We start from the raw sequence: 23064 nt of genomic DNA, 5'->3' as shown, positions 1-23064 counted from the left end.
AGTTGGGCACGACTGAGCACGCACACATAACATGAAGATTTCATCTCCTCCTTTAAAGAAGAGCCGTTATTGTTTTATTTTGAAAACTTAAGTTACCAATCAAAGTTTTTATAGTCATATGTGAATTGTATATGAATAATGTCAATGCTTTCCTTATAACTACGTTCATTTCTTACCTAAAGGTATGATTCTCAAAATGATGACTCTTGGATTTGCTTAAAGGTAAATGGATATGTTCCAGTGTATATTTGCACATAGACAGGGCCAGTATTTATAAAGAAAAACTGCCCTTGTTTAAGTTATTTAGAAAAGCATTAAAGATAAAATTTAGTTTATAAAGAGGGCTCATTTAGCTTCCTGTGGGTTCCTGTGATTAGAGGCCATAGAGCAAAGGGGATAGAACAGCATCATCCTGAGACAGCGAAATCTTTCTCAGAGTGAAGGCTGAGTCAGAAAGGACTCCAGGACTGTACAGGTATTTCAAGAGATGCCCCAGGACCGCCTCCCTGCCTAGGCTCAGATGTTTGTGTGTTGGTGTATCAGCAGAGCTTCCATTGCACTGCACAGGCACACGGGGACTTCCTACTGTGTCTCCATCTTTATCGCATGCGGAGCTTTGAGAACAGCTTCTGCTGTATAGTCACGCAGACCAAGGGAGCGTCAGCTGGAGGTGCTCTTAACCTTCTTCTGAGATGGCATGGCTTTTGTCCCAGGGGTACTACGGAAACAGGACTCAGTGTGTCAGTAAAACCAAAGCAGCAGGCTCAGAAGAGAGGTGAGTTTTCAGTGGGACAGAGTCAGGGCATGTGAGCCAAGGAAATGATGAATTGTACAATAAACTTCTTTTTAATCTGCTCTCTTCTGGCTTATTTCCCTTGAGGTTTGTGAGTATACCGCAGGTTGTTATCTTTCTTATTTGTTTGCTGCGTTGAGTAATATCATTTCTCAATGTCTTTATGCAATGAAGGGGGTATCTGATGGGGATGCCTCTAAGTATAATACTGTGATCTGGTATGTGAGTGAAGACTGTCCTTTTGATGACTTACTTCTGAAATCAATGATTCAAGAGTTCCAACTGTTTGCTTCCCACCCTGGGAAATGGGTGGAGGTGAGGCCATTGTACCAGTGAGAGAGCTCTGGAAATGCATCTGCTGTCTTCACAAATCCCGATAAAAATAGGCTGCCGGGAGCAACTGATGGCACTCCTAGGCATGCTTAGGCCCGGGCTGCCTTCTGTCAAACATTTTTATGTCATTTCAAAAGACTATGGTTTTTTTCGAATCTTCTGAAATATTTTTTTTATGGAAGAACGTTGAGTGCTCCTGGACTCACCTCTGGTCTTCTGTTCTCAAGCTATAATGTTAAAACCTGATTAAATATATTAAAGGACCTTCGAGTTTCTTTTTTTCTTCAGTTTTTATAATGGATTATTATGGGCCCAGTTTATTGAACGTGAAGCAGTTATAGATTAATGTATCTGGAGAGTTTCAGGACGGTTAAAGCATTATGTGAGGGCAGCGGATGTTCTCTCACATAGGAGTAGGGGTTCTGAAGGAAGACCAGCCCAAGTACCTCAAGTGTGAGTAATCAGTACCTTGGTGTTTTGGTGTATTCTGGAAGGATGGCAAACTGGCCACCTCAGGGTCCATTGCTGGGTTTACTAGTAAATATCACAGTTTCTCCCAGAGAATACTCTTCTATCCTGCCCCTGAGGAAAATGCTAGTGTGTGAGCCTATAAGTGGTCTAGGTTTAAGACCCTTTCAGCAATATGGGGGGCTTCCCTTGTAGCTCAGTCAGTAAAGAATCTGCCTGCAATGCAGGAGACCCTGGTTTGATTTCCTGGGTTGGTAAGATCCCCTGGAGAAGGAAATGGCAACCCACTGCAGTATTCTTGCCTGGAGAATCTCATGGACCGAGGAGCTTGGCAGGCTACAGCCCACGGGGTCACAAGAGTCAGACACGACTTAGCAACTAAACCACCACCAGCAATATGGAGATTTTAGAAGAGAGACCCAAGTCCTTGGTAGTTACTCAGAGGTCAACGGCTGTGAGAACCAGCTCTGGCTCCCTCAGTAAGTCTGTTTACCTTCAAGGGTCATGCAAGGAAACCTTTGTAACCAGCCTATCCCTGTGAGCTCCCATCCTCAGTGACGTAGAGGGGGAACCTCTGAGAAAGGAAGTAAACCTCCGACTGAAAAACAGTCCCTATTTTGAGGGGTAATGGTAGATGCTTGGGGAAGGAGAGGGAGGAAGTCAGCAGAGGGAGGGAGCTTCGTCCCTGAGAAGCGAATCTTCCTCAGCAGAGAGTGGACTCATTCACCTGAGGAGCAGTCCACGGCTCCTTGATGCTGGTTTTGTGAAAGCCAGCGGGATGTCAGCATTAGATCTAGATGCCCCAGGAAAGTGAAGCCCAACTCCAGAAGCCAGCTGATGTAGGCATCCCCCTGCCCAGTCTCTTCAGATCCTGGTGAAGAAGTGAGGAGAGGTCTTCTGACTCTGCAGAGCCCCCAGGGCAATGACTCCAGAGGATTACTCTCAGCCTCCTTGATTGGGAAACTCCCACTGGGTTCTTGTTAAGCTTCCCAGCCTTGCTCATTATTTTCATTCAGTGTTTCTTGTTTTCCCTTCCAGGTGACTGAGCACTCTCTAAGCTCAGAAAACATCTGAGTTATAACATATAGCATTTTCCTCCCTCAACCAAATATTTATTTTTATCTGCAACTATTTACATATACATGAATATGAAAAGTCACTGATGTAAAACTGAGGAACAAGCTTGGAGGCAGCTTTGTTAGATGAGCTCCCTAAGATGTGTGCAAAGACCCTTCCCACGATGGTCTGGTTGCAGCTTCACTGAGTGCCTACAAGAGCTCTTTGGGGGCAGTTGTTGAGCAAGGCCATGAGTGAGTCCTGGGGAAACAGGGCGGTTACATTTAAGGTATCTGGGACCAGACAGCAGGAAAAAGGATCAAGGTACTGGATACTGGACCTCCTACATTGCTTTCTGATTTTCTTCTTGTTTTCCTCCAGTTTTCTTCCCCTGTGTCTTTTTACTCTACTTTCTGCAGAGTACTACTCTACCCTACTTTATATTCCAACCAGGCTTGTCTAATTTCTCCCTAAAAGTTGCCAATTTTTACTTCATGTAATTTTGAAATTGTTATTGGATATATATGTCGTTGGACTTTTTTATGTCTTTTTGACCTTTTTATCACTAGGAAATGATCCTTTTTACTTCTGTTAATATTCCTCTATTTTGTCTGGTATTAAAATGAATGTGCCAGTTTTCTTTCTCCTTTGTTTTTAGTTTTTTAAATGAATTGAAAAACTAAAACTGGAAAATGTTTCTAGTTTTAGTAAACTCCGAATATAATGATTCTTAACGCATCTCTAAAGTCAGCGCAGGTTGTTCTAGCACATATTTTAAATACCTTATAAAGCTATTTTCCATTATCATTTAATTTAAAAACAGCTTTACTGAGGCATGATTGACATTCAGTAAATTATACATATTTAAATATTCAACTTGATAAGTTTAACATACACACACACACATACCAGGAGCCATCACCATAATCAAGATAATAAACTTGACTGTCACCCTCAAAAATTTTCTTGCTCCTTTATAATTGGCCCTCTTGTCCTCCCTAGCACCCCCACGTCATCCCAGGCAGCTGCTGATCTGCTTTTTAGCACCACAGATTAGGTTACATTTTCTAGAATTTTATTAAATGGAGTCAGGCAGTATTTACTCTTTATTTGTCAGTTTGAATAGTGTTTGGAGATCTACAAGTTCACTGATTATTTTTTCAGCAGTATTGAATCTTCTGTTAATCCATCCAATGAATTATTCATTTCATATTTTGTATTTTTCAGTTTTAGAATTCCCATTTAGGTCTTTGATATTTCTCCTAAAATATACCATATTGTCCCCCACACGTCCATCTTTTCCAATGTATTTTTAAGACATAGTAAATATTTTAAGTCCATATCTGCTAATTCTAACAACTGAATCATCCATTAATCATCTTCTACTGACTGTTTTTTTCTTTTGATTATGGGTTGCATTTTCCTGTTTCCCAGGTCTAACAGTTTTTAATGAGTACTGGTCAGTGTGGATGATAAGTTGTGGAGACTCAGGATTCTGTTATTTTCCTCAATGGAGTTTTTTGGTTTTGTTTTTCTGTAGAGTATTCAAGCAAGCAATTAAATTTGATGGTCACCTCTTAAGCCTCCTGCATTGGTAGGAGGGCTCTTTACCACTAGCACCACTTGGCTTTATTAGGGCTTGTCTATTTCAGTTATGCTCCTAGTTCCATGAGATTTCAGTGGAAAGACCAAGTTGTTTGCCCTGTCCTTCTAACTTGGTAGAATTTGAATTCTGAACTCTGTCTTCCCAGCACTGGACAGCTGCTGAGGTTGTTGCTTAGCCTCTTTTAACCTTTCCGGTGGGCTCCTTGGAGTCTCATTTTGTGTGTGAGCAGTTCTGAAATTGGCCAGTGATTTGAGAGGAGTGTGTATGTTGATCTGGGGACTCCCCCTTACCTGTGTCCTTCCTTTTAGGATCTCTTCCCTCAATTTCCAGCTGTATTGGCAGCCTTGAACTCTGATCTGTTCCTGATTCCTTAGCTCAGTCAGACTGCAGCTTTCTGCTGGAACCATATCCCTCTTGTACGGCATGGAACTGCTCACAGGGGTACTGTTAACAGTGAATCTCACCTAGTCTCGCCTTTTTTCAAGTCATCTCTCTTCCAGTTTATGCTTGATTTTGGTTGCTCTCCACTATCTTCAAACACTTGCTTTTATATTTTATATAGAATTTATCACTGTTTTTGGCTGGAGGGTTAACCCAATATCAATTAGCCCACCATTATAGGAAGCAGAAGAATTGAGCTTTTGAACGGTGGTGCTGGAGATGACTCTTGAGAGTCTCTTAGACAGCAAGGAGATCAAACCAGTCAATCCTAAAGAAAACCAACCTTGAATATTCATTGGGAGGACTGATGCTGAAGCTGAAGCTCCACTACTTTGGCTCACACCACTTGGATGTGAAGAACCGACTCATTGGAAAAGCCCCTGATGCTGGGAAAGATTGAGGGCAGGAGGAGAAGGGGACGACAGGGGATGAGATGGTTGCATGGCATCACTGATTCAATGGACATGAATTAGAGCAAGCTCTGGGAGATGGTGAAGGACAGGGAAGCCTGGCATGCTGTAGTCCAAGGGGTCGCAAAATGGTGGACACAATTGAATGACTGGACAACGACAATAGGAAGCAGAACTCTTCAGTCCTTCTCCAGGCTCCCTGCCAACTCTGTTGGTTCTCTCAATTTATTTTGAAATACTATACTGTTTGTGTCTTGTGGACACTGTATCTTTCCTTACCTGTCTGAGGATATTAATGATAATGGTTTCTGTTTCTTGAGTTTTCTTCTCCATGAATAATCCATTTCTTCCAATTTGCATTTTCCTCTGTTTTGGTCTCTAACGTTTGTGTTAGAGGTATCTTCCTGATGACCTTTGGTTGTGTAATAGTGTTTAAGAGTAGGAAACTAAAATCAGATGAAAGCTCTGTGCTTCAGCCTGCAGTGCACCTCGCAGAAAGGATATCAGACCAGGCTGCTTGTTGAGTGGCCCGAGGGTCAGTATCCTCAGGTCCTTTCTGTGGGCTGGGCAGATTTCCCAAAGATGCTTTCCATCTGTCTTAGTCCATTCAGGCTCCTGTGACAAAATAGTACAGATGGGTACTGTAAACCCATCTGTAAAGAAATTTGTTACAGTTCTAAAGGCAGGGAAGCCCATGACCAGGGTGCCAGCATAACTGGCTTCTGATGAAGGGCCTGTTCTGGGTTGCAGACTGCTGTCTTCTTGCTGTGTCATCACATGATGAAAGGAACTGGGGAGCACGTGGGGTCTCTTTTATAAGAGCATTAATCCCACTCGTGAGCTTCCTAGGAGCTGCTAGTGGCAAAGAATCCATCTGCCAATGCAGCAGACACAGACAGGGGTTTTACCCCTGGGTCGCAAAGATCCCCTTGAGTAGGAAATGGCACCCTATTACAGCATTCTTTTTTTTTTTTTTTTTTTAAGTCTTTATTGAATTTGTTACAATATTGCTTCTGTTTGTTTTTTTGGCTGCAAGGCATGTGGGATCTTGGCTCCCTAACCAGGGATGGAACCTGTACCCCCTGCATTGGAAGGCAAAGTCTTAACCACTGGACCACCTGGAAGTCTGCCTATTACAGTATTCTTGCCTGGAAAGTTTCATGAGCAGAGGAGCCTGTCGGGCTACAGTCCATGGGGTTGCAAAGAGTTGGACATGACTGAGCACAGCACAGCAGTCCCATTCATAAGGGTTATGCCCTCATGACCTAAGCACTTCCCAAAGGTTCTGAATTCTAATGCTGTCATATTGGGCATTAGGACTTCAACATATAAATTTTGTGGGGACACAAACATTCAGACCACAGCATAGTCTCTTTTTCAGAGGATAAAGTTTTGGCTACCTGCTTTCTGGAAGCTCAAGGGGAAGAAGGCTGGAGGTCTTACCATTCAGTGAATATATGCTCACGTGATCCCTCAGTTTGGGGACTGGCAGCCCTGCTTGGCGCCTTGTGCTCCCTAGGCCTGCAACCCCCTATTTGGTCCTCTTTAGAGAATAACTAACCAGACCTGTGGGAGGTGGGCAGCTGCTGAGGGGTGTGGAGTCAGGAGCGCTTCTAGGAGTCCAGCAACCTCAGCCTTCAACTGATCTCTGCTGCAGTCTCCCCTCCCCTGCCCCCCTCGAGGTGTCTGGTATCCATTCCTGAGCTATTTTGTGCACACTGGACTCGCAGCTTTTCACACTGCCAGCTTCAGGTTTGGCTTTCTTGAATGCGTGGGCTGTTATCACTTGTTTATCTGTTTTCCAGACTCCAGAATCCTGATGGTGGTTTCTCCTCTGGGTTTCAGAAGAGAAAGAAATTAACTCAGATACTGGTAGCTGGAAACCTTAAAAAACAAAACAAAACAAAACAAAAAAGATTGTTTCTGTTGCAGCAGTTGGTTAGAGTAAAGAACCTCCAAGTTCAGGGACTTGAAGTACTTGTGTGTGTGTGTGTGTGTGTTTGTGTGAATTGCTCAGTTGTGTCTAACTCTTTGCGACTCTGTGGACTGCAGTCCACTAGGTCCCTCTGTCCATGGAATTTACCAGGCAAGAATACTGGAGTGGTTGCCATTCCTTTCTCCAGCAGATCTTCCCAACCCAGGGATCGAACCCACGTCTCCTGCTTTGCAGGTAGATTCTTTACCATGTGAGTCACCAGGGAAGCACTTCAAGTACTTATTAATAGTCAAAGCAAAAGGGAAATTTTTGTAAAAATAATAAGTGCTTATAAATTGGAGTTAGTATAGCAAATGTAGATTGATGCATATGATAATTTATTTATAAGTGTAAACCGAAATGATCTGGGCTACATCATCCAGGAAGGAGACCTGAGAATGGGCGCTGATCTCTTTCTGGGGCCCTGTGCATCTGGGACCCTTCACGTGGCTCTGGTTCCCTGCTTCGAGGAAATGCAGTGGGGCTGAGGAAGCTTTGAGCAGGGAGACATGTTGGTGTTGCAAGCACAGGTGGTAAGCACTGGGATGCTTCAGCCCAGAATGCAAGAGGTGCCATATCTCAGCTTAAAACCATGGCCAGTGTGGAGAAAGCAGGTGTGAACCTGGGTGCCAGATCCTGAGCTGGTGGGAGGAGAGGTTTGCTCTCAAGCCTGGAGCAGGTAAGTTTAGCGCAAATAGAAGAAAGCACAATTTACCATGGTAGGCCAGAAACTTTGGGAGCTATTTACAAGTGACTCTTCTGGCAGATGGCTTAATTCCATAGGTGGGTGGATAAATGAATGGCAGAGTTGCCCCCGCCCGCCACCTCTCCCCCAGCACACACACATAAAAGGAGAGAGGCTTCTGAGAAATACTGGTGATACTGACACACATAAAACCCGCAATTTAGACACTGAAGAGAGCCGTGTGCTCTCACTGGGATGGATGGAGAATGGGGCAGCTTAGAGTAGCAGGAAAAACTCTACCTAAATTAAGAAGATCTGAGTTCAAATCCTGACTCCTCAACTTACTCGCCATGTGGCCTTGAGCAAGCTCCTAACCTTGCTTACCCTCACAAGGTTCTGGTGAAAGCTTGTTCCATAACCTATGGAACAAAACAGCTTAGCCCAGTCCTGAACTGAACTGGCTGGGTTTTAATTGGACACATACTTGCTGAGCCCTCTCCAATACCAGGCTGTGTGCATATATCTCCCCATTCTAGAAAGGCTCATGAAGTGAAGGTGCGGCTGTGCTCTATCCTGCAGCCCTTCCTCAGGATGGAGGGAAGCTGTGAAGGTGAGCGTCCCTGTCCCCTAACCCCATGTCTTCTCCTGGTTGCAGAGCGTGTGACCAGAGAGAGTATCCAGGCCCTGCCTTGGCCCGAGCCCCTGATCCCGTCTCAGCAGACACCCCCCAGTTCCCTCCTAGCCACTTAGCTAGTAAACAAGCAAAAGTTTTCACAAGCTACTGGGTGACACCAGATGGTGCCAATCTAGTTGGCCGGCACTTCTGCCTCTCATTCCCCTGTTTCCCTTGAGAGTCTCTAGATGCACAGCTCTGGAGCAGGAGAGCTGAAGGTTTGAGGGGGAAGTGGAGGCACCGGGAAGGAGGGGCATTGTGACACAGTGGGTGTTTGGGGTCACTCCCCTCCTACGGAAAAATACGTCCCTAGCTTCCGAGTGCCTGCACCGTATGATTAATTATGGGTACCTGAGATCAGGGCATGCCTCCTGTAGGCCTGTTGCGTTCCCCATTCCCTAGCGTCCGGTCAGAGAGGTTCCACGACGTTGCTCCGGTATGCATGTCAGCACTTGCCTGCCTGGCTGCTGACCACTGCACCTGCCCTTCCCAACTCCAGCTTTCAAGATACCTCAGTGTCACTCACAGATTTTCGTGGCCTCAGTTAAACTTTCCTTTGGTCCACCCCTCAACGACATTGTGAGCGTTATTTGAATCAGTACCCAGCCTCCTTTCCTTGAAGGCTGTGATGATGGTGGTGGGAGGTCTGATCCATCCTTCCTCTCCCTTTGCCTCTGCCGTCAGCACCTAACTTCGACCCTGTTTCTTTCCTTTTCCAGAACTCACATGCTGCGTGTCAGACTGAGCTATTGCTGTTTAATCCTATAATCCAAGACTTGCTACACTGTCCTGCTGATGTCCATAGCCATGCCTGGGAAGGAGGCAGCCCCATTCCCAGCGTATCCCGGGGGAGACCTCCTCGTGCACCCCACGGAGCCTTGACCAGGCCGGGGAAGAGACTGCAGGAACACCCGTCCCCGAAGCTGCATCTCCTCTTGTGAATCAGTGTCCCCTTGCTTTCCTCTAGAGACCTCGCTGCCCCAGAACGGGACCTGCCTGGGGAATTGAGGGGCTGGGGGAGCTACTCCGAGACCTCCTTCTCCGGTGCTCTGAACCCTGGGCACCGCGGCTCCGGGGCAGTGGGGCTGCTGCAGGCTCAGAGCCACTGCCGCCCTGCATGTGCCAGCTTCTCTCTGTCGCCGGCTGTGTCAGTGTGGACTCGAGGGATACGGCATGTTTCTAAATGGATTTTTCTTAAGAAATGTGCCAATGTTGATGTAGTTCAGGATGTTCCCCCCCATCCCAGCTGTCACTGTCCCTCGGCGTTTTCTCAGTAGGCTTCATTCCCCATTTTTTTAGTGGGGAAATTTTGTCCTCCACCTCCTGCATCCTGTATTTGTCCCCCTACCTCCATCCCTCCCAGGTCCAGAATTACCTGTGGTTCTGACAAAAGATAAGCAAATCATCTTTGGGAAGCCTGTGGACTCTTTATATCATCCGTGCTTTGTTGTTGGAAAGAGGCTGGCATTCTCTTGGTTCTGCTTAGTCCCAGGCAGTCCAGCGAGAGCAGATATTAACGTGAGCTGAGCATGTGTATCATGGTGACCAGCTCTCATGTCCTGCCCTGTTCTTTCACAGCCAAACCAGCTGCTGCAGCCAGGTTGGTCCTTCTAGGACTCTCATTCATCCAGGTTAATTTTAAGCAGGTGGAGTCTGTGTGGCCTGTAAGGGTGAAGTGAGAGAGCTGTGTTTGCAGGTGAGTCTGTGTGGAAGCCCTGCCTCCACCACCTTGGCAACCCAGCCGTTTCTGTGAGCACCTGTGCCTAGACTCCAGGAGACCTGTCTGTGACCCTGTTTCTGCTGTCTGCCCTGGTACAGGCCCTGCTGGCGTCACAGGTGGGCCACTCTGCCACTGTGTGTACACAGCTGCGGGGACAGGAAAACCTTAATGCCCCGTTTGCTCCCCAAGCAGATGTGAATCTGCTGCTTCCCTGCCTTTGTTTGCAGGGACAGGCTGCAGGGCACAGGGTCACAGCACCGTGAAAGACAGTGGGAGTGTGGCCTCCCTGTGGTCCCTGGGGCGTGCGGCCGGGAGACAGCTGGGTGGCTGACAGCAGGTGCCTCAAACGGCCAGCTGCTTGCAGGACAGAGTGGCTCTGAGTGAGCTGAGTGCCCCCCGCCCCAGGCAGAGTGAGGTTTCCCTACGATGACCATGATGCTCCAGATGTCTGGTCGTCGCAGGCTGGGCTCAGCTCAGCAGAGGACGTGATGCGTGATCACTGAGGGTGATGCTCAGAGCACAAGCTGCCTTTTCCTTTTCCAGCCTCGCAGGCACTGTGGCTTCTCTCCCCAGGAGGGGTTGGTTCTCGTCTTAGTGTTTGAGGGATGATCCCCGGGACATTCTCACCACTGCCAGCTCTTGGAGCTGTTCCAGGTTTTGGCTTGGGGCCCCATGAGTGGGTCTCAGTGAGCCGGGTCGGGGGGCAGTCATTGCCCTCAGGGTCCCACAGAGAAGCTTCTTCTGTAAAGCCCCAGGGAGAGAGAAGGCAGCCGGCTCTTGCCTCACCAGCCATGCGCCACGTCTTCTAAAGAAAGAGATGCAACCAAGCTGTATCCCCATGCCCTGCCCTGGATTTGCTGTGCGATGGATACAGATCGTGGAATGATTCCTTCACCTTCTCCCTGTCCTCTCCTGACCCACATGGAACCATGACTTGTGGTTAAAGGAGCCATTAGCTGCCCGTGACTTTTCTGCCAGCTTGTTGGGGAGAGGCCCTCCTTCCCCAGGCAAGGAGCTTTGGAGACTGGGGCCAGGCCAGGGCTGCAGGAAGAACAGGGAGGCCCAGGCCGGCTCCAGTCCATGCTTTGCTGTGGGACAGGCGCACTCTGACAGCTCTCCCTTCACTGTGTGGTGAAAACTCCCAGTTCTGCAGCCCCACCCTCCTGTAGGAAGGTTGCTGGCTAAGGCCTCAGGCTCCCACTTCATCTCGGGAAAGTACCCCCAGCACTGAACCTTCAGGGACTGGAGGATGGATGCCAAGGAGCCTCTAGCATCTCTCTTTGCCAAATGAGCAGTTGGTGCCGAGAGGACCTCCCGGCCGCCCCCCTTTCTTGGGGCCATGGTGTCACTGCTGTGGGTGTCAGTGGCATGTCAGCACTGTGAGCAGCAAGCTTGTGGGGTGACATGCAACGCCCATTTGCACGTTTCCCAGCAGACGTGCCCAGGGCTGCGGTGCACCCTCGGATAAGGACACTGAAGCCCGAGAGTCGTCCTCCCCCGTCATCGCCCGCCCACCCTGAGGTGGTGCAGGAGAGGCCCCAACTGCTTTCAGCTTGCCTTTCATGATTCTGCCTTGTCCACAGCCTGGTTTCTATCAGTCAGCATCCAACCAAGAAAACCAGAAAAGTATATATATTTAAAACAGAGGGGTTTTAATCCAGGAAATTGTTTAACTGAGAAATAAGAAGACCTGAGATGCCACTGAGGGGTAACCGGAAACGGGGAACGACAGAGCTGGTGGGACCAGATCCTGGGGGTCAGGACACTGGGTGGAGCCTGGGTCTGCAGAGGGCTATGTGGTGGGAGCTGAAGCCATGAGGAGACCTGGGCCCTGCCAGAAACATACGCCCCCACACCCCACCCCAGGCAAAGCGGGAGCACAAACAGCCTGGCTTCTCCCTTCCCCATGCCTTCCAGATTTCTGCGTTAGCTAAATGCAGCTGGAAGCCAGCTGACCTGGGAGCTGGGGACAGGCCAACTGCAGTCAGGCCCCTGCAGTCAGTCCCCAGAGCAGAGCAGGGGAAGGCGAGTGGTAGGTCAGAGGCCAAGCAGTCCCAGGACACGCGTGGCCCTGGCCCTCTCTCTGGCATGTCCAGGCCCACTGTGGATTCCCCGTGCTGTCCTAGGACCCGGGTGAGTGGAGGTGGAGGTAGCTGCCCTGGTGGGTTTCTGTAGGTTCTCTTCACTCTCCTTGGGAGGAAAGTGCTTTGGGGAGGTGGGGGAGGGGTTTTATTCATAACAGTTATCCCAGTTCTCTGGGGGAATTTACTCATTCAGCAGCCCCACCTCGCCTTTCCCCTCAGGGAGGCTGTGTCCCAGTTTTCTGTCCACCCTGGCCCATTCCTCTTCCCCCAGTCTCTGGTTTCCCTGCTGGAGAACACCCACCCAGACCACGCATCAGTGGTCATGAGTGTTTCCCCAGGATAATTCATTGAGCGTGTGCTGTTACAGAGTGGTCTGTCTGTAAGTAGATGTCATCCACTGATCAATTTGTATCCTGTTTCCAATAAACTTCTAGAAATTCTGCCTGGTTTTATGCTGCCCTTTGCTGGGACAGTGGCTCAGCTATAAGGCTGGGCGCAGGGGCAGGCCCCCCACCCCAGCCCCCAGCCCTAGGTGCTTCCTCCCCGTGTGGCCCTGGGGCCAGGCCCATTAGTCTGACATCCCCGCCCCAGCTACACGGAGGTAGGTGCTCAGAGGCCTTTCCCCAAGGTTGGCACTTTCTTCTGCACTCTCATAAACCATAGCCTGAGGACATGGCGGTTTCACGAGGCTGAGCTGCACCAGGGGTGGCTTTGACCCTGTGTCCCCTAGGCCTGGAGGTGGGAGAAGCCGCAGGCAGACCTCTCTCCATCAATCCCTTTCGCACTGCTGTGCTGGAGCCAGGTGGCGGGGACGAGTGCGGGGCCGCTCCCACGGTGAGCTAAGGGAGTGTGCTGCACTCCATCCAGGGGGTTGACGGGAAGGCTCCCGTGCCAGTGAGGTGGGTGCAAGAGCTGCAGGTGACACAGATGAAGACCAGCACCCTCTTCTACATCCAGCCCTCCTCAGCTCTGAGAGCTGGAAACCAACATGTCTGAGTTGCCCTAAAAGGCATCGGGAGCCTGATCTGAATGCCCAGCATCCTTCAGTGTTTCCCAGGCCCCCGAGTGTGAAACCAGCTTGGTAGAAATTACTCTCTGTTGAGTATTTTACTGGTTTGACTACAGTGTAGACTCTGCCTCAGTGGCTGTACTGGGGCCATCGTTGTAGGCTCCCTGGGCGCCTCCAGCCTGTGTTTGTAGTGTGCCTGTTTGCAACCCTTGTTTGCTGAGATTTGAGAGAGAGGTTAAAAAAAAAAAAGACATTGAATTCCTTCAAGAGTTTCATTAGAGAAGCAAGACATCCATGCGCCAGGTTACAGGACCCTGGAAAAGGTTGTAGAAGAGGCAGGGCCCTGCCGGTCCTTGCAGAAGTCCCGAGAGAAGCGGGCTCAGCAAGGCCGGATGCCGCAGGGCGGGCTCTGTGGAAGCAGAGGGGCCCTCAGAGTGCAAGCCGGCAGCCCCGTCGCTGTGAAATCCCTAACGCCCTGGTTCTTGGTGTCTTTTTATTAAGGTTTAATCCTGACTCAAGTGTCTCCCTCTTTCTAGAAGCTCACCAATAGAGTGTCATGTGCCCTGTCTTTCAAGGGCTGAGCCTGAAGATCCATTGCCAGGACTGGGTTTTTATAGCCAGACTTCTTAAGAGGTTTCCATTTGTTCTGCTCTTGCTCCTGGACTAACTGCAGGGGGTCACTGGAGGAAACCATTTAGCCTGCAGGGACCACCCCAGAGATGTGAGCGCCCCCCTCACCAGGCCTCTCTGGGCTGCTTGCTGAGCTGGCCCATTTATATGTCCTTTAGGAGCTTGTTTTCTTATTCCCAGAACCAGCTGTTCTAACCCTTGGTTACCCCTGAAGCTCTCACCCACTGAGGGCCAAGTCTTCTAAGAATCCCTTCACCTGTGTTCCCCTTTCGCTGCAGGACCTTCCACTAGCCCGTGGAAGTGCTCTTCAGCCTCTGGAGAACCCACATGTTGGATCGTTTCCTGGCCCCCACCTCCTTAGAGGCTTGCAGTAGAGTGTCCTGACTCAGGCCAGACTGCCACTTACTACTGGATCACCGTGGGCAAGTTACTCAACCTCTCTGTGTCTCAGTTTATTCATCTGTAAGATGGGATCATAGTATGTACCTCACAGAACTAACTAAATTAGTGTGTGTAAAGTGCTTCGCATGGGGCCTGGGACAGTGTTTGTTATTGCTCTGTCATCATCCTCTGCCCGCTGCCCTCATCTTCACCCTCTCTCCCTTCTCAGGCCACTTAAACTTCCCCATCCAGTCAACAGAACAAAACAGGCGAACCACCACAGGTCCTCTCTCGGCTTTGCCTGAAGCTCTTGTCTTATCTCCCTTTAAAGCAAACTTGTTTAAAGAGGAAAGACTTGTCCATTTCTTGAAGTCTCATTAATTTCTCAACACAGTACAGTCCTTTATCGCTTCCATTCTGCCCCACCCCAGCCACCCACTGAGATTGCCGTGGAAAGGTCACCAGAGACCTCCTAATTGCCACATCCAGCCCGTCTTGCGGTCACCCTCTTTGAGCTTTCTTGAGCACTCGACATGGTTGCCATCATGTTACTTGTCTCTGTTATTCTTCATTGCACTCTCTCCTTTATTCTCTACCCAGAGCAACACTGAGCCACATTCAGATATCACTTAGAGCCATTTCCCAGGATTTTTTACAAAGATAAATTTCAGAATAGTAGTCCCCTGTGTACTGCCTTTCCATGTTCCTCCGTTTTAGAAGAGAGCACTTTCCTTAATTTGGTGTTTCTCAACCCAGTGTATGATTTTATACAATGACTACATATGTATGGATCCATAACCAATATGGAACATTTTGCATATAATTAAATTTTATGCAGATGATAACCTATCACTTCTCGAAAAGCTATTTTTAATAGCACAGACCATGCTGTGTTAATCCAGAGTGTCAGTACAGGAAGCTTGACCAGACAGTGTCAGACACACACATTGGTTCTCACATCAGCTTTCTTCAGCATGCAATTAGGACTTTTGAAAATACTGAGGTACTGTGCAGCCTGTCTGGGTATTTTATGTTCGGCTTTTACCCTCATAAAAGATGGCTCTAGGATATTCCTTTTTTTTTTTTTTTACTTCTTTCATGCTCTTTTTGAAATTGCTGCATTCCTGATTTTCTTCCTATTTAAAGGTTTCTTCTGGGCATTTCACTGGGTCTTCCTTTGTGTGTCCTTTACTTGGGATTTTTTTTTTTAAAGGATGGTTCTTTGTCCTCTTCACTCTTCCCCAGGTGACCTCATCCATTCCCTGTAAGAGGTCAGCTCCCGTTAGCAACAAGAGTCTGAAATGCTGTTTCCAGCCCTAAACGCGCTGCTGTACTTATTTGCCTGCAGGTCCTCCAAGCTCCTCCAACTTGTCTTAACTGTATCTTCTCCTCTGAACCTGCTGCCGCCCCTGTTTCTTCAGTGTGCACTCTCCACCCATCATCCACAGTCATCTCTTCCCGACCTGGGCTGTGCCTCTGTACCTGTGTCCTGTCTGCCACTGCCCTTGCCTGGAACACAGACTGTTTCCTACTCAGGTTGTCTTCCCTTACCCCTCACGAGGCTGTCCACACTGTCAGCAGAGTAACTGATCAAAATGTAAGACCCGGGTTTCCCTGGTGGTTCAGTGGGTTAAGAATTCATCCGCCAATGCAGGAGACACAGGTTCGGTCCCTAGTCCAGGAAGATTCTGAAATCCTTTGAGCACCTAAGCCCATGAGCCGTAACTACTGAGCCCATGCCCTAGAGCCCATGCTCCACAAGAGGAGCCACTGCAATCAGAAGTCTGTGCCCTGCAACTAGAGGATAGCCCCACGCTCGCTGCAGCTAGAAAAAGCCCGAGTGTAGCGTTGAAGACCCAGCCAAAACGGAAAAGTAGCAAGGCTGATCATCGTCGACTTCTTGAAAACCTCGCACACACTTGCTTTCCTGCTGGACTGTCCTGAGCCTGCAGGGCCCAGCCCGCCTCTCCTGCTGTCTCCTAACTCCATCCCTAGGCTTCCCGCTCCCTTGGCTCATTGCTCCCCTCACCCTCCCCAGGCCCACCGGCTCCTCTCGCAGCTCCGTGCCCTGGTTCACGCCCTTCCCTCTGCCGTGGATGTGTTCCCTTAGCTCCTTTCCTCATCCTCCCCGTTCAGCCCACACGCACCCCCTCACTCCCGGCACTCCCACCCCAAGCCTGTGCTGTCTGCTGTCGTTGGTGTGTTACTTCCTTGGGATCCCGCTGGCTTGGGTTGCCTCTGATCCATTTGCGGGTCTGTCTCTCCCAGGCTTGGCCTGAGGGCACTCAAGGTCAGAGGCATATCATCTGCCTTTGTGGCTTAAGGTCTGGGCCATGGTGTGTGCCTAGCAAATGCTTGATGAGTGGCTTCAGGCCTGTGAGCCCCATCATGCCTGCCTGCCCCCTGCACACGAGTCCCTGGGGTAAAGTCATGGAAGCCATTTTTTCATCCCTTAAGCTGTCAGCAGGTCACATGAGAAAGGAGCGAGACGTGCTGCTTAACATGTACACTGGAAAGTGCAGTCCACCCCAAGGGACCAAAACGCTGCTTGGAGCCCAAATGCAGAAAATAGGGTCTTTACTCAGCCTGTCCCCAGCCTACCTTATACCACCGTGGCGGCTACGCTCCCATCTGTAGAAAACCCTGCCCTTCAACAGTGTGCTCTCTTCCCCACCTCCCCCGTCCTTTCTTACCCCCTTTCCCTTCCCTTCACCCCCATAATAACTCTAGTACTTTCTCAGTGCTCAGCATATGGGGTATTTCCATCTCCAACCCCTGGAGTTGAGCAAGGGCCAGGATCACTGTTCCCATTTCACAGATGGAGAACCAAGCCCAGGAGAGGGGTTTACTGTGGGTTGGGACCAAGGTTAGGACCAAGGGGTCCTTCCATGCAGGGAGACTGTAGAAGAAGCCTGAAGCCCTGCTTCTGTCTCTTGTGGGGACACCCAGACCCCCTTTAGAGAGTTCCTTGTCAGTGGGGAGAGCAGTCATCAACTTCAAGGTGAGGGGCAGGGAGGATCCAGGGCAGATTCAGGGTTGTGGGCCCAAACCTTGTGATCAGCATCTACCTGGGACTCCTCGAGGGGAAGAGACAGCAGTGACAGGCTACAGGAACCATCAGGTCATTTCTCTTAGATGAAGTCAGGTGAGTGAGCCCAGCTCCTAAGGGGTGAGAAGGCATGGCGGTGTTGAAGGGAAGGGTCCCGGGAAGGCAGGACCAAGGAAAAGGAGGCACAGAGAGCCCTGTTGGCCACTAGAACCGCTCAGCAACCAGACAGGTGCAAACGTGGGGAGAGATGGTACCGGAAGGAAGGTGCCTGGTGCTCACTTAGAGCACAGTATATGTTAATGCCCCCTGGAGCTGGGGGCTTCACGAGAAAGTGCTTAAATCCCAGACTCCGGAGCATTTGGTCTGACTTAGAAATGACGAATCTCAGGCCAAGGTTGGCCAGCTCCTTCCCGTGGCAGCAGAGGGTGGCAAGGTGGGGAGTTCCTAGGAGTGGCTCTATAGTGAGAGGCAACAGCAGAGCGGAGGAATGGAGCAGGGTCCATGTAGGGCAGAAATGCCCAAGGAGTCCCTTGGAGGGACCCAGGTGACTCAGCCCTTTCCATCACTTTTGGGTTCTCAGTATCTCTGTGGGTTTCTGACAGTAGTTGGTGAGTTTTCAGGAATGGGAAAAGTGGATGGAGACACACCAGGAGGTGGCTTTTAATACCCACCCAACTTGTTCCCCAGGCCATCTCCCCCTGCCTGACACATTCTATCTCCCACCACAGCATCCATATGGCATCCATGTGCCTCCCTCCTGGGACATGGGTGACTCTCCTGGGCCTGACCACCACTCTTGAAAACTTTTAACTGAGGAAGGGCATCCCTGTCCATGATATCAGAGGGCTGGGCTGAGAGGATGAAAACAGGTGGGGAGAGGGGGCTTGTCCCCATTGTCAGACCCTGTATCTGAGGGCCAGGGGTCCGTGACTGGGGTGATGAGTAGGGAACCTATCCCAGGCCCTTCTGTCCCCCTTGGTGGGGAGAGGGTGTGTATACTGGGGGCAGATGTTCATTCTCCTGAGATGGCTGGGGCTGGGGACACATGGGGTTCAGGAGAGGCATATTTGGGGCTTTAGTGACCTCTGAATAGCCCTTTGGAAGTCTTGAAAGCCATGCACCCAAAATGACTTCCACTGTGGACAGTAGGGAAAACCACTACACGTGCCCTACCCGCAAAAGAAACCCTTAATTCATGCCAGGTACACACCTTGTGCCTGGGGAGCCCCAGGTCAACAGATGGGTTAGCCCAGATGGTCTCAGTCGCTGACACAGGCATATCGAATAGAACAGGATGGAGGAGAGTTGGGCAATATGGCTCTGGTCCTGAGGGAGGGCGGTGAGCTGGCTCTAGTGACCGGAGGCCCCTTCCTGTCCAGGTGGGTAGCAGCCACCACAGGTTCCAGGGCCAGGGGAGGGTTCTTGGGGCTAAGGAAAGCCAGGGGAGGGGGTCCAGAGCCTGACCTGGGTGGAGATGATAACCTCCCAGGCTGAAGATCCCCACATCGTCCCAGAGGATAGCAAGGTGGGGGCCTCCTGGAGATCCAGGTGGGCCGCCAATCCTGGGAGCATGAGGACCTCTCCCGGGGAGTGTTCTGACTTTAAGGATATATGGGGCTCCAGGATTCCTGTGGAAGGATGGTGCCCTGGACAGCTTCTCCACTCTGTCCCCAGAGTGTCCCTTCTTCTTGGGGAACTCACTTTGAACCCTCCTGATGCCAGATGAACCTGCAGATACTTACTAGTTTTCCTTAGATCAGTTGAGATAGGCTTGCATTTTTCAAAAGGAAGTTTATTAGTATCAGAAAAAAAAAAAAACAATTGGAGATAATAGAAAAAACAGCTGTACAATTTCAGAAAAGACCCTGATTCTAGGAAAGATTGAGGGCAACAGGAGAAGGGGGTGACAGAGGATGAGATGGTTGGATGGCATCACTAACTCAATGCACATGAGTTCGAGCACACTCCGGGAGATAGTGAAGGACAGGGAAGCCTGCTGTGCTGCAGTCCATGGGGTCACAAACAGTTGGACATGACCTGGCAACTGAACAACAACAAAATTTCTAAAGCAAGACTTCTGCTCTCACAGATCCCTGGCTCTGACCTGGGACAAGGCAGCTGAGGCCCTCTGCTGAGTTGGCAGTCCCTGGCTGTTTCCACCTGCCAAGGTGCTCTGTGCTGTCGGGACATCATCCCCACAACATCAGACACACGACTCCAAGACCAGACCCTCTTCTCTCCCTGCCACCCACCTGGCTCCTGCAGAGGTCCTTTGTCTGGTTGGTTGAGGGACCCTTGCTGGCCCTCCAGCCCAGAGCCAGGCATTCCTCCGTCCTGAGGCACCCGCAGCAGAGTCCAAGTTCTGGGAGGGGCCTTCCTGGTCAGTCCTCCTCCGAGACGTCCACCTGCAGCTTCCTTGTGGCTGCCACCTTCCCAGAGCACGACCTGTGCCCGGCACGGTGGGTGCTTTTGTCGCTGTCTGAGCCTTGCCAGCCCTGGGTGAGGCCCAGCAGGGCCCACGCCTGGCGGAGGAAGCTGGGGCTGGAGAAACAGTAGAGCATGGGGTCGAGCACGCTGTTGAGGTAGGTGAAGGCCAGGAAGCCGTGGAAGAGCTGCGAGCAGACATCCAGGGCACGGCAGGCACGCAGGCGGAAGGCCACGACGGAGGCGACGCCGAAGACCACGCTAGGCAGGAAGCAGACGGTGTAGACTCCCACCACGGCGGCGAGGACGCACACGGCCCGTCGTGGGCCCGCCTGCCCGTCCAGGCCGCGGCGGCGGATGGTGAGTGTGATGCTCACGATGGCAAAGAGGATGAGTGCCAGCGGCAGGAAGAACTCCACCACGAACAGGGCCTGGTGCCAGATGAGTGAGGCCGAGGGTCTCGTGCCCAGCTGGTAACTGAGGCAGGGCCGGCTGGAGTGGGTGGTCAGGAGCAGGTGCCCATTGAGGAGCAGGAGTGACCCCCAGAGACCCCCAGCCATGCGGGCAGCGCCCCCAACCGAGGTCCTGCTCAGCGCGTGGTGTGGCCAGGCCACCTTCAAGTAGCGGTTGAGTGCCACGGCCGTGAGGAAGACCACGCTGGCCGTGCGGTTGGTGGCGATCATGAACAGGTTGACTTTGCAGGCGGTGTCCCCGAAGCGCCAGGTCTCATGGAGGAAGTAGTAATCCACACGAAGGGGCAGGTTGAGGATCAGGAGGAAGTCCGCCACCACCAGGCTGACCAGGAACACGGTGCTGGACGTCCAGGGCCTCGTGCGCAAGCAGAAGATGAAGAAGGCCAGGCTGTTCCCCACCAGGCCCAGGACAAACTCCATAACCAGGACTGGCGCCAGGATGGCAGACACTATGGGGGAGGAGGCTGGGTGGCAAGAAGCAGTGGCCTCTCCAGGTGACCCCAAGGCAGTGGTCAGGGCAGAGGGAGAGGAGGAGGAGGGAGAGGAAGGGAGGGAGAGAGGTAGCCAGGAGGGAGAGAGAGAAGGAAGGGGAGAGGGATGGCTCAGGTTAGGAAAGCCCATGGGCTGCTTGGGCCGTGGACCTGAGAGACGTTTCTCCAGCTGTCTGACCCCTGTGCAATTGCAGGGGTCAGTGCTCGCTATCAGCTGGCCAGCACAATGACTCAGTATCCTGGGGGTTTCATCATCATCCTTGCAGCCACCAAGAAACACCCTGTGTTCCAACTGCAAGTGAAGAGGAACCCTGCTGCTCTCCCTCCCTCTCCACCTCCCCAGAGTAGAGAGTGACCAGCCTCTCTACTGGAATCTGCATTGCCTCTGGCACACCAGAATGAGGGCTCAGCAAGGTGAGTGGAGGCCCAGAGGAACCCTGAAGCGGGAGGAAGGCCTTGCTGGGGTGTGGCTGGGGAGTGTGTTTACAGCCCTGAGTGGTCAGACATTTGCTTGCCTGAAGGCAGGAGCTGGTCCTGACAACTCACAGCTCTGAAGACCATGCAGGCCACCCTGAGCCCCCACCCCACTCCCATCACAGATACAGACTAGGTGGCTCCCTGCCCCCACCAACTCTGGCAGCAAGGGCTGGGAAGCCAACAAGATGTCCTGGGAGAAGGAGGCGGGGGTCCAGTTGACACCTTGACCGTTGTGCTCACTGCCTAGTAGGAACAGCCTGCTGTCCTGATTCTCAGATTCCTGACACTTCCAGAGTCTGTGATGGTCCCAGGTCCACATCCATGATGAAGTACATCCCATGCGCAGAGGGCTCCCCTGCCAAGTTTTACTGCCATGCCCTGGGGACCTGGGGGCTTCTCCCACAAACAGAACGATCCTGAGAATCCTAGAGTTGCCCTGCTACTGTTCATCCCACTTGACGGGCCATCACCCAGTATTCACTGCAGAGAGGGGAGCAGGGGGCTAGGGCTGGTTTCAGACAAGGTCTAAATCCTGCTCTCCCACTGCGTGGTGTTCCCATGAGTCTATGGGGCCAGGCCTGTGGGCAGAGATGGGGTAACATGGGACAGCACCAAGAAAGGCTGTGGTTCCAGGCTCCACGATCTGACTCCCCCTCCCCTGCCCCGCTGCCCCTGTGCCAAATGGCTGTGGTTAGCAGGATGCCCCGTGCTGCCAGCTCAGTCTAGAGTCTTGGGGTTTCAGACAGTGGATGCCGGCCCCTCTCCCCAGACACACCCCAACAAGCCTCTCCCCTGCCCTGGGCTCCCACTGGCCAAGGCTGAGGGCAGATAGGGTGTAGGGTGGTGGGACCACCAGCCTGAGCTTTGAATGCAGACAAGCCTGGGTTGGAAACAGAACTGCCTGCCTTCCAAAGCTGTCTAAGCCTCAGTTATAAAATGTGGTGCCACCACCTTCTTGGACAGTTGTAAGGATTCAATGAAGTCATTTCTGTAAAAACTTCTGGCAAATCCCCTGGCACAGAGTTGGTGGTCAGAAAAACAGGGAACCTAATTTTCATGATTTTCTGTCTTGGATTAGACACATCCTTGGAACTAGGGGGCCCTTCTAGGCACACTGTGAGGCCTAGATGTGTGGCCATCTGGGCACACTGCCTGGGGGTGCCTCTTGGGACATTGATGTTCCCTCCTCAGCTCCTGTACAGAGGAGCGTGTCACTGCCCTAGAGTGTGGCAGGAGAGGAAGTCCTCTAGAGGGATGGTGGGTGAAGGTCTGGATACCCCTCAGGGTCTTTCAGCAAAGTCAGGGTCTCCTTTGCCGGTCTGTCAGTGGAGGGGATCCAAGCAGTTAGCTGGCAGGCAGGGATAGGGGAGGCAGGGTTCAAACCCAGGTTTTCCAGAAGAAGCCTAGACTCTACCCAGGGACTTGTTTCATCCAGACATAGCTTCAGTTCCCCCAGCAAGTGACCCCTCGTCGACTTCTCCTTGAAGCCCCAGGATACTGAACCCCAATCTCCTGCTGCAGCTTCCATGATTCATCTCGACCCACTGCTGCATCCTCAACTCCCAAACTCCTGGGCCCCACGGGGGCCTGTACATAGGGAGGGGGGAGCAGGGGGAGGGCAGAGCAGGGGGAGGGGGCCAGGTGGCCCTCCCCCTACCACCAAGCCCCTCGGAGGCTCGTCACAACCTTCATGTATTAATCGTGGTTAACTCCACCCAGGGGATTTTGTGTTTTTGTGTATTTCTACGTTTTTTACAATGAGCACAAATCATTTCTGTTCTTGGGGAGAAAAATCCTCAACAGATGCTATTTCTTAAAGTTATGTAAAAAGAAAAAGTGAGAAAGAGACTTCAGCTGTGCCCCCAGGACAGGCATAGAGCACGCAT

At 51.2% G+C, this 23064-nt stretch overlaps 2 protein-coding genes across 12 annotated transcripts in view; one reads left to right on the top strand and one right to left on the bottom strand.

The window, feature by feature from the left end:
• Positions 1-12684, top strand: part of MTA3 (metastasis associated 1 family member 3) — a 218123-nt gene extending 205439 nt beyond the window's left edge. For 4 of the 10 annotated variants that reach the window (XM_012172822.5, XM_004007292.6, XM_027966893.2 and 1 more), the window contains exon 17: positions 9160-12684. In XM_012172822.5, the coding sequence (XP_012028212.1) occupies positions 9160-9185 (26 nt within the window). In that variant the 3' untranslated portion in view covers positions 9186-12684. Of the gene's footprint in view, positions 1-182 lie in introns of all 10 variants that reach the window. The other 6 variants (XM_042246245.2, XM_042246244.2, XM_042246248.2 and 3 more) reach the window with 3 other exon arrangements.
• A 4628-nt stretch (positions 12685-17312) lies between these two features.
• Positions 17313-22848, bottom strand: OXER1 (oxoeicosanoid receptor 1). Of its 2 annotated transcripts, XR_006059218.2 has the most exons (2): positions 19566-22848; positions 17313-17426 (listed from the first exon to the last, which is right to left on the bottom strand). XR_006059218.2 is itself a non-coding variant. In XM_042246249.2 (1 exon), the coding sequence occupies exon 1, from the start codon at positions 20829-20831 to the stop codon at positions 19695-19697; it is 1137 nt and encodes a 378-aa protein (XP_042102183.1). In that variant the 5' UTR covers positions 20832-22848; the 3' UTR covers positions 18982-19694. The 2 variants fall into 2 exon arrangements, 1 of the variants encoding a protein (XP_042102183.1); XM_042246249.2 differs by lacking the exon at positions 17313-17426 and having other exon boundaries at positions 18982-22848.
• Positions 22849-23064: the final 216 nt, after the last annotated feature.

The sequence above is a fragment of the Ovis aries genome, chromosome 3 (genome assembly GCF_016772045.2).
Source record: "Ovis aries strain OAR_USU_Benz2616 breed Rambouillet chromosome 3, ARS-UI_Ramb_v3.0, whole genome shotgun sequence".
Classification (NCBI taxonomy): domain Eukaryota; kingdom Metazoa; phylum Chordata; class Mammalia; order Artiodactyla; family Bovidae; genus Ovis; species Ovis aries.
This window is presented reverse-complemented; position numbering and strand designations above follow the sequence as displayed.

Bases quoted from the DNA above. Each gene is read 5' to 3' on its own strand.
- OXER1 (XM_042246249.2), bottom strand. From the start codon at position 20,831: ATGGGCTTTCCTAACCTGAGCCATCCCTCTCCCCTTCCTTCTCTCTCT.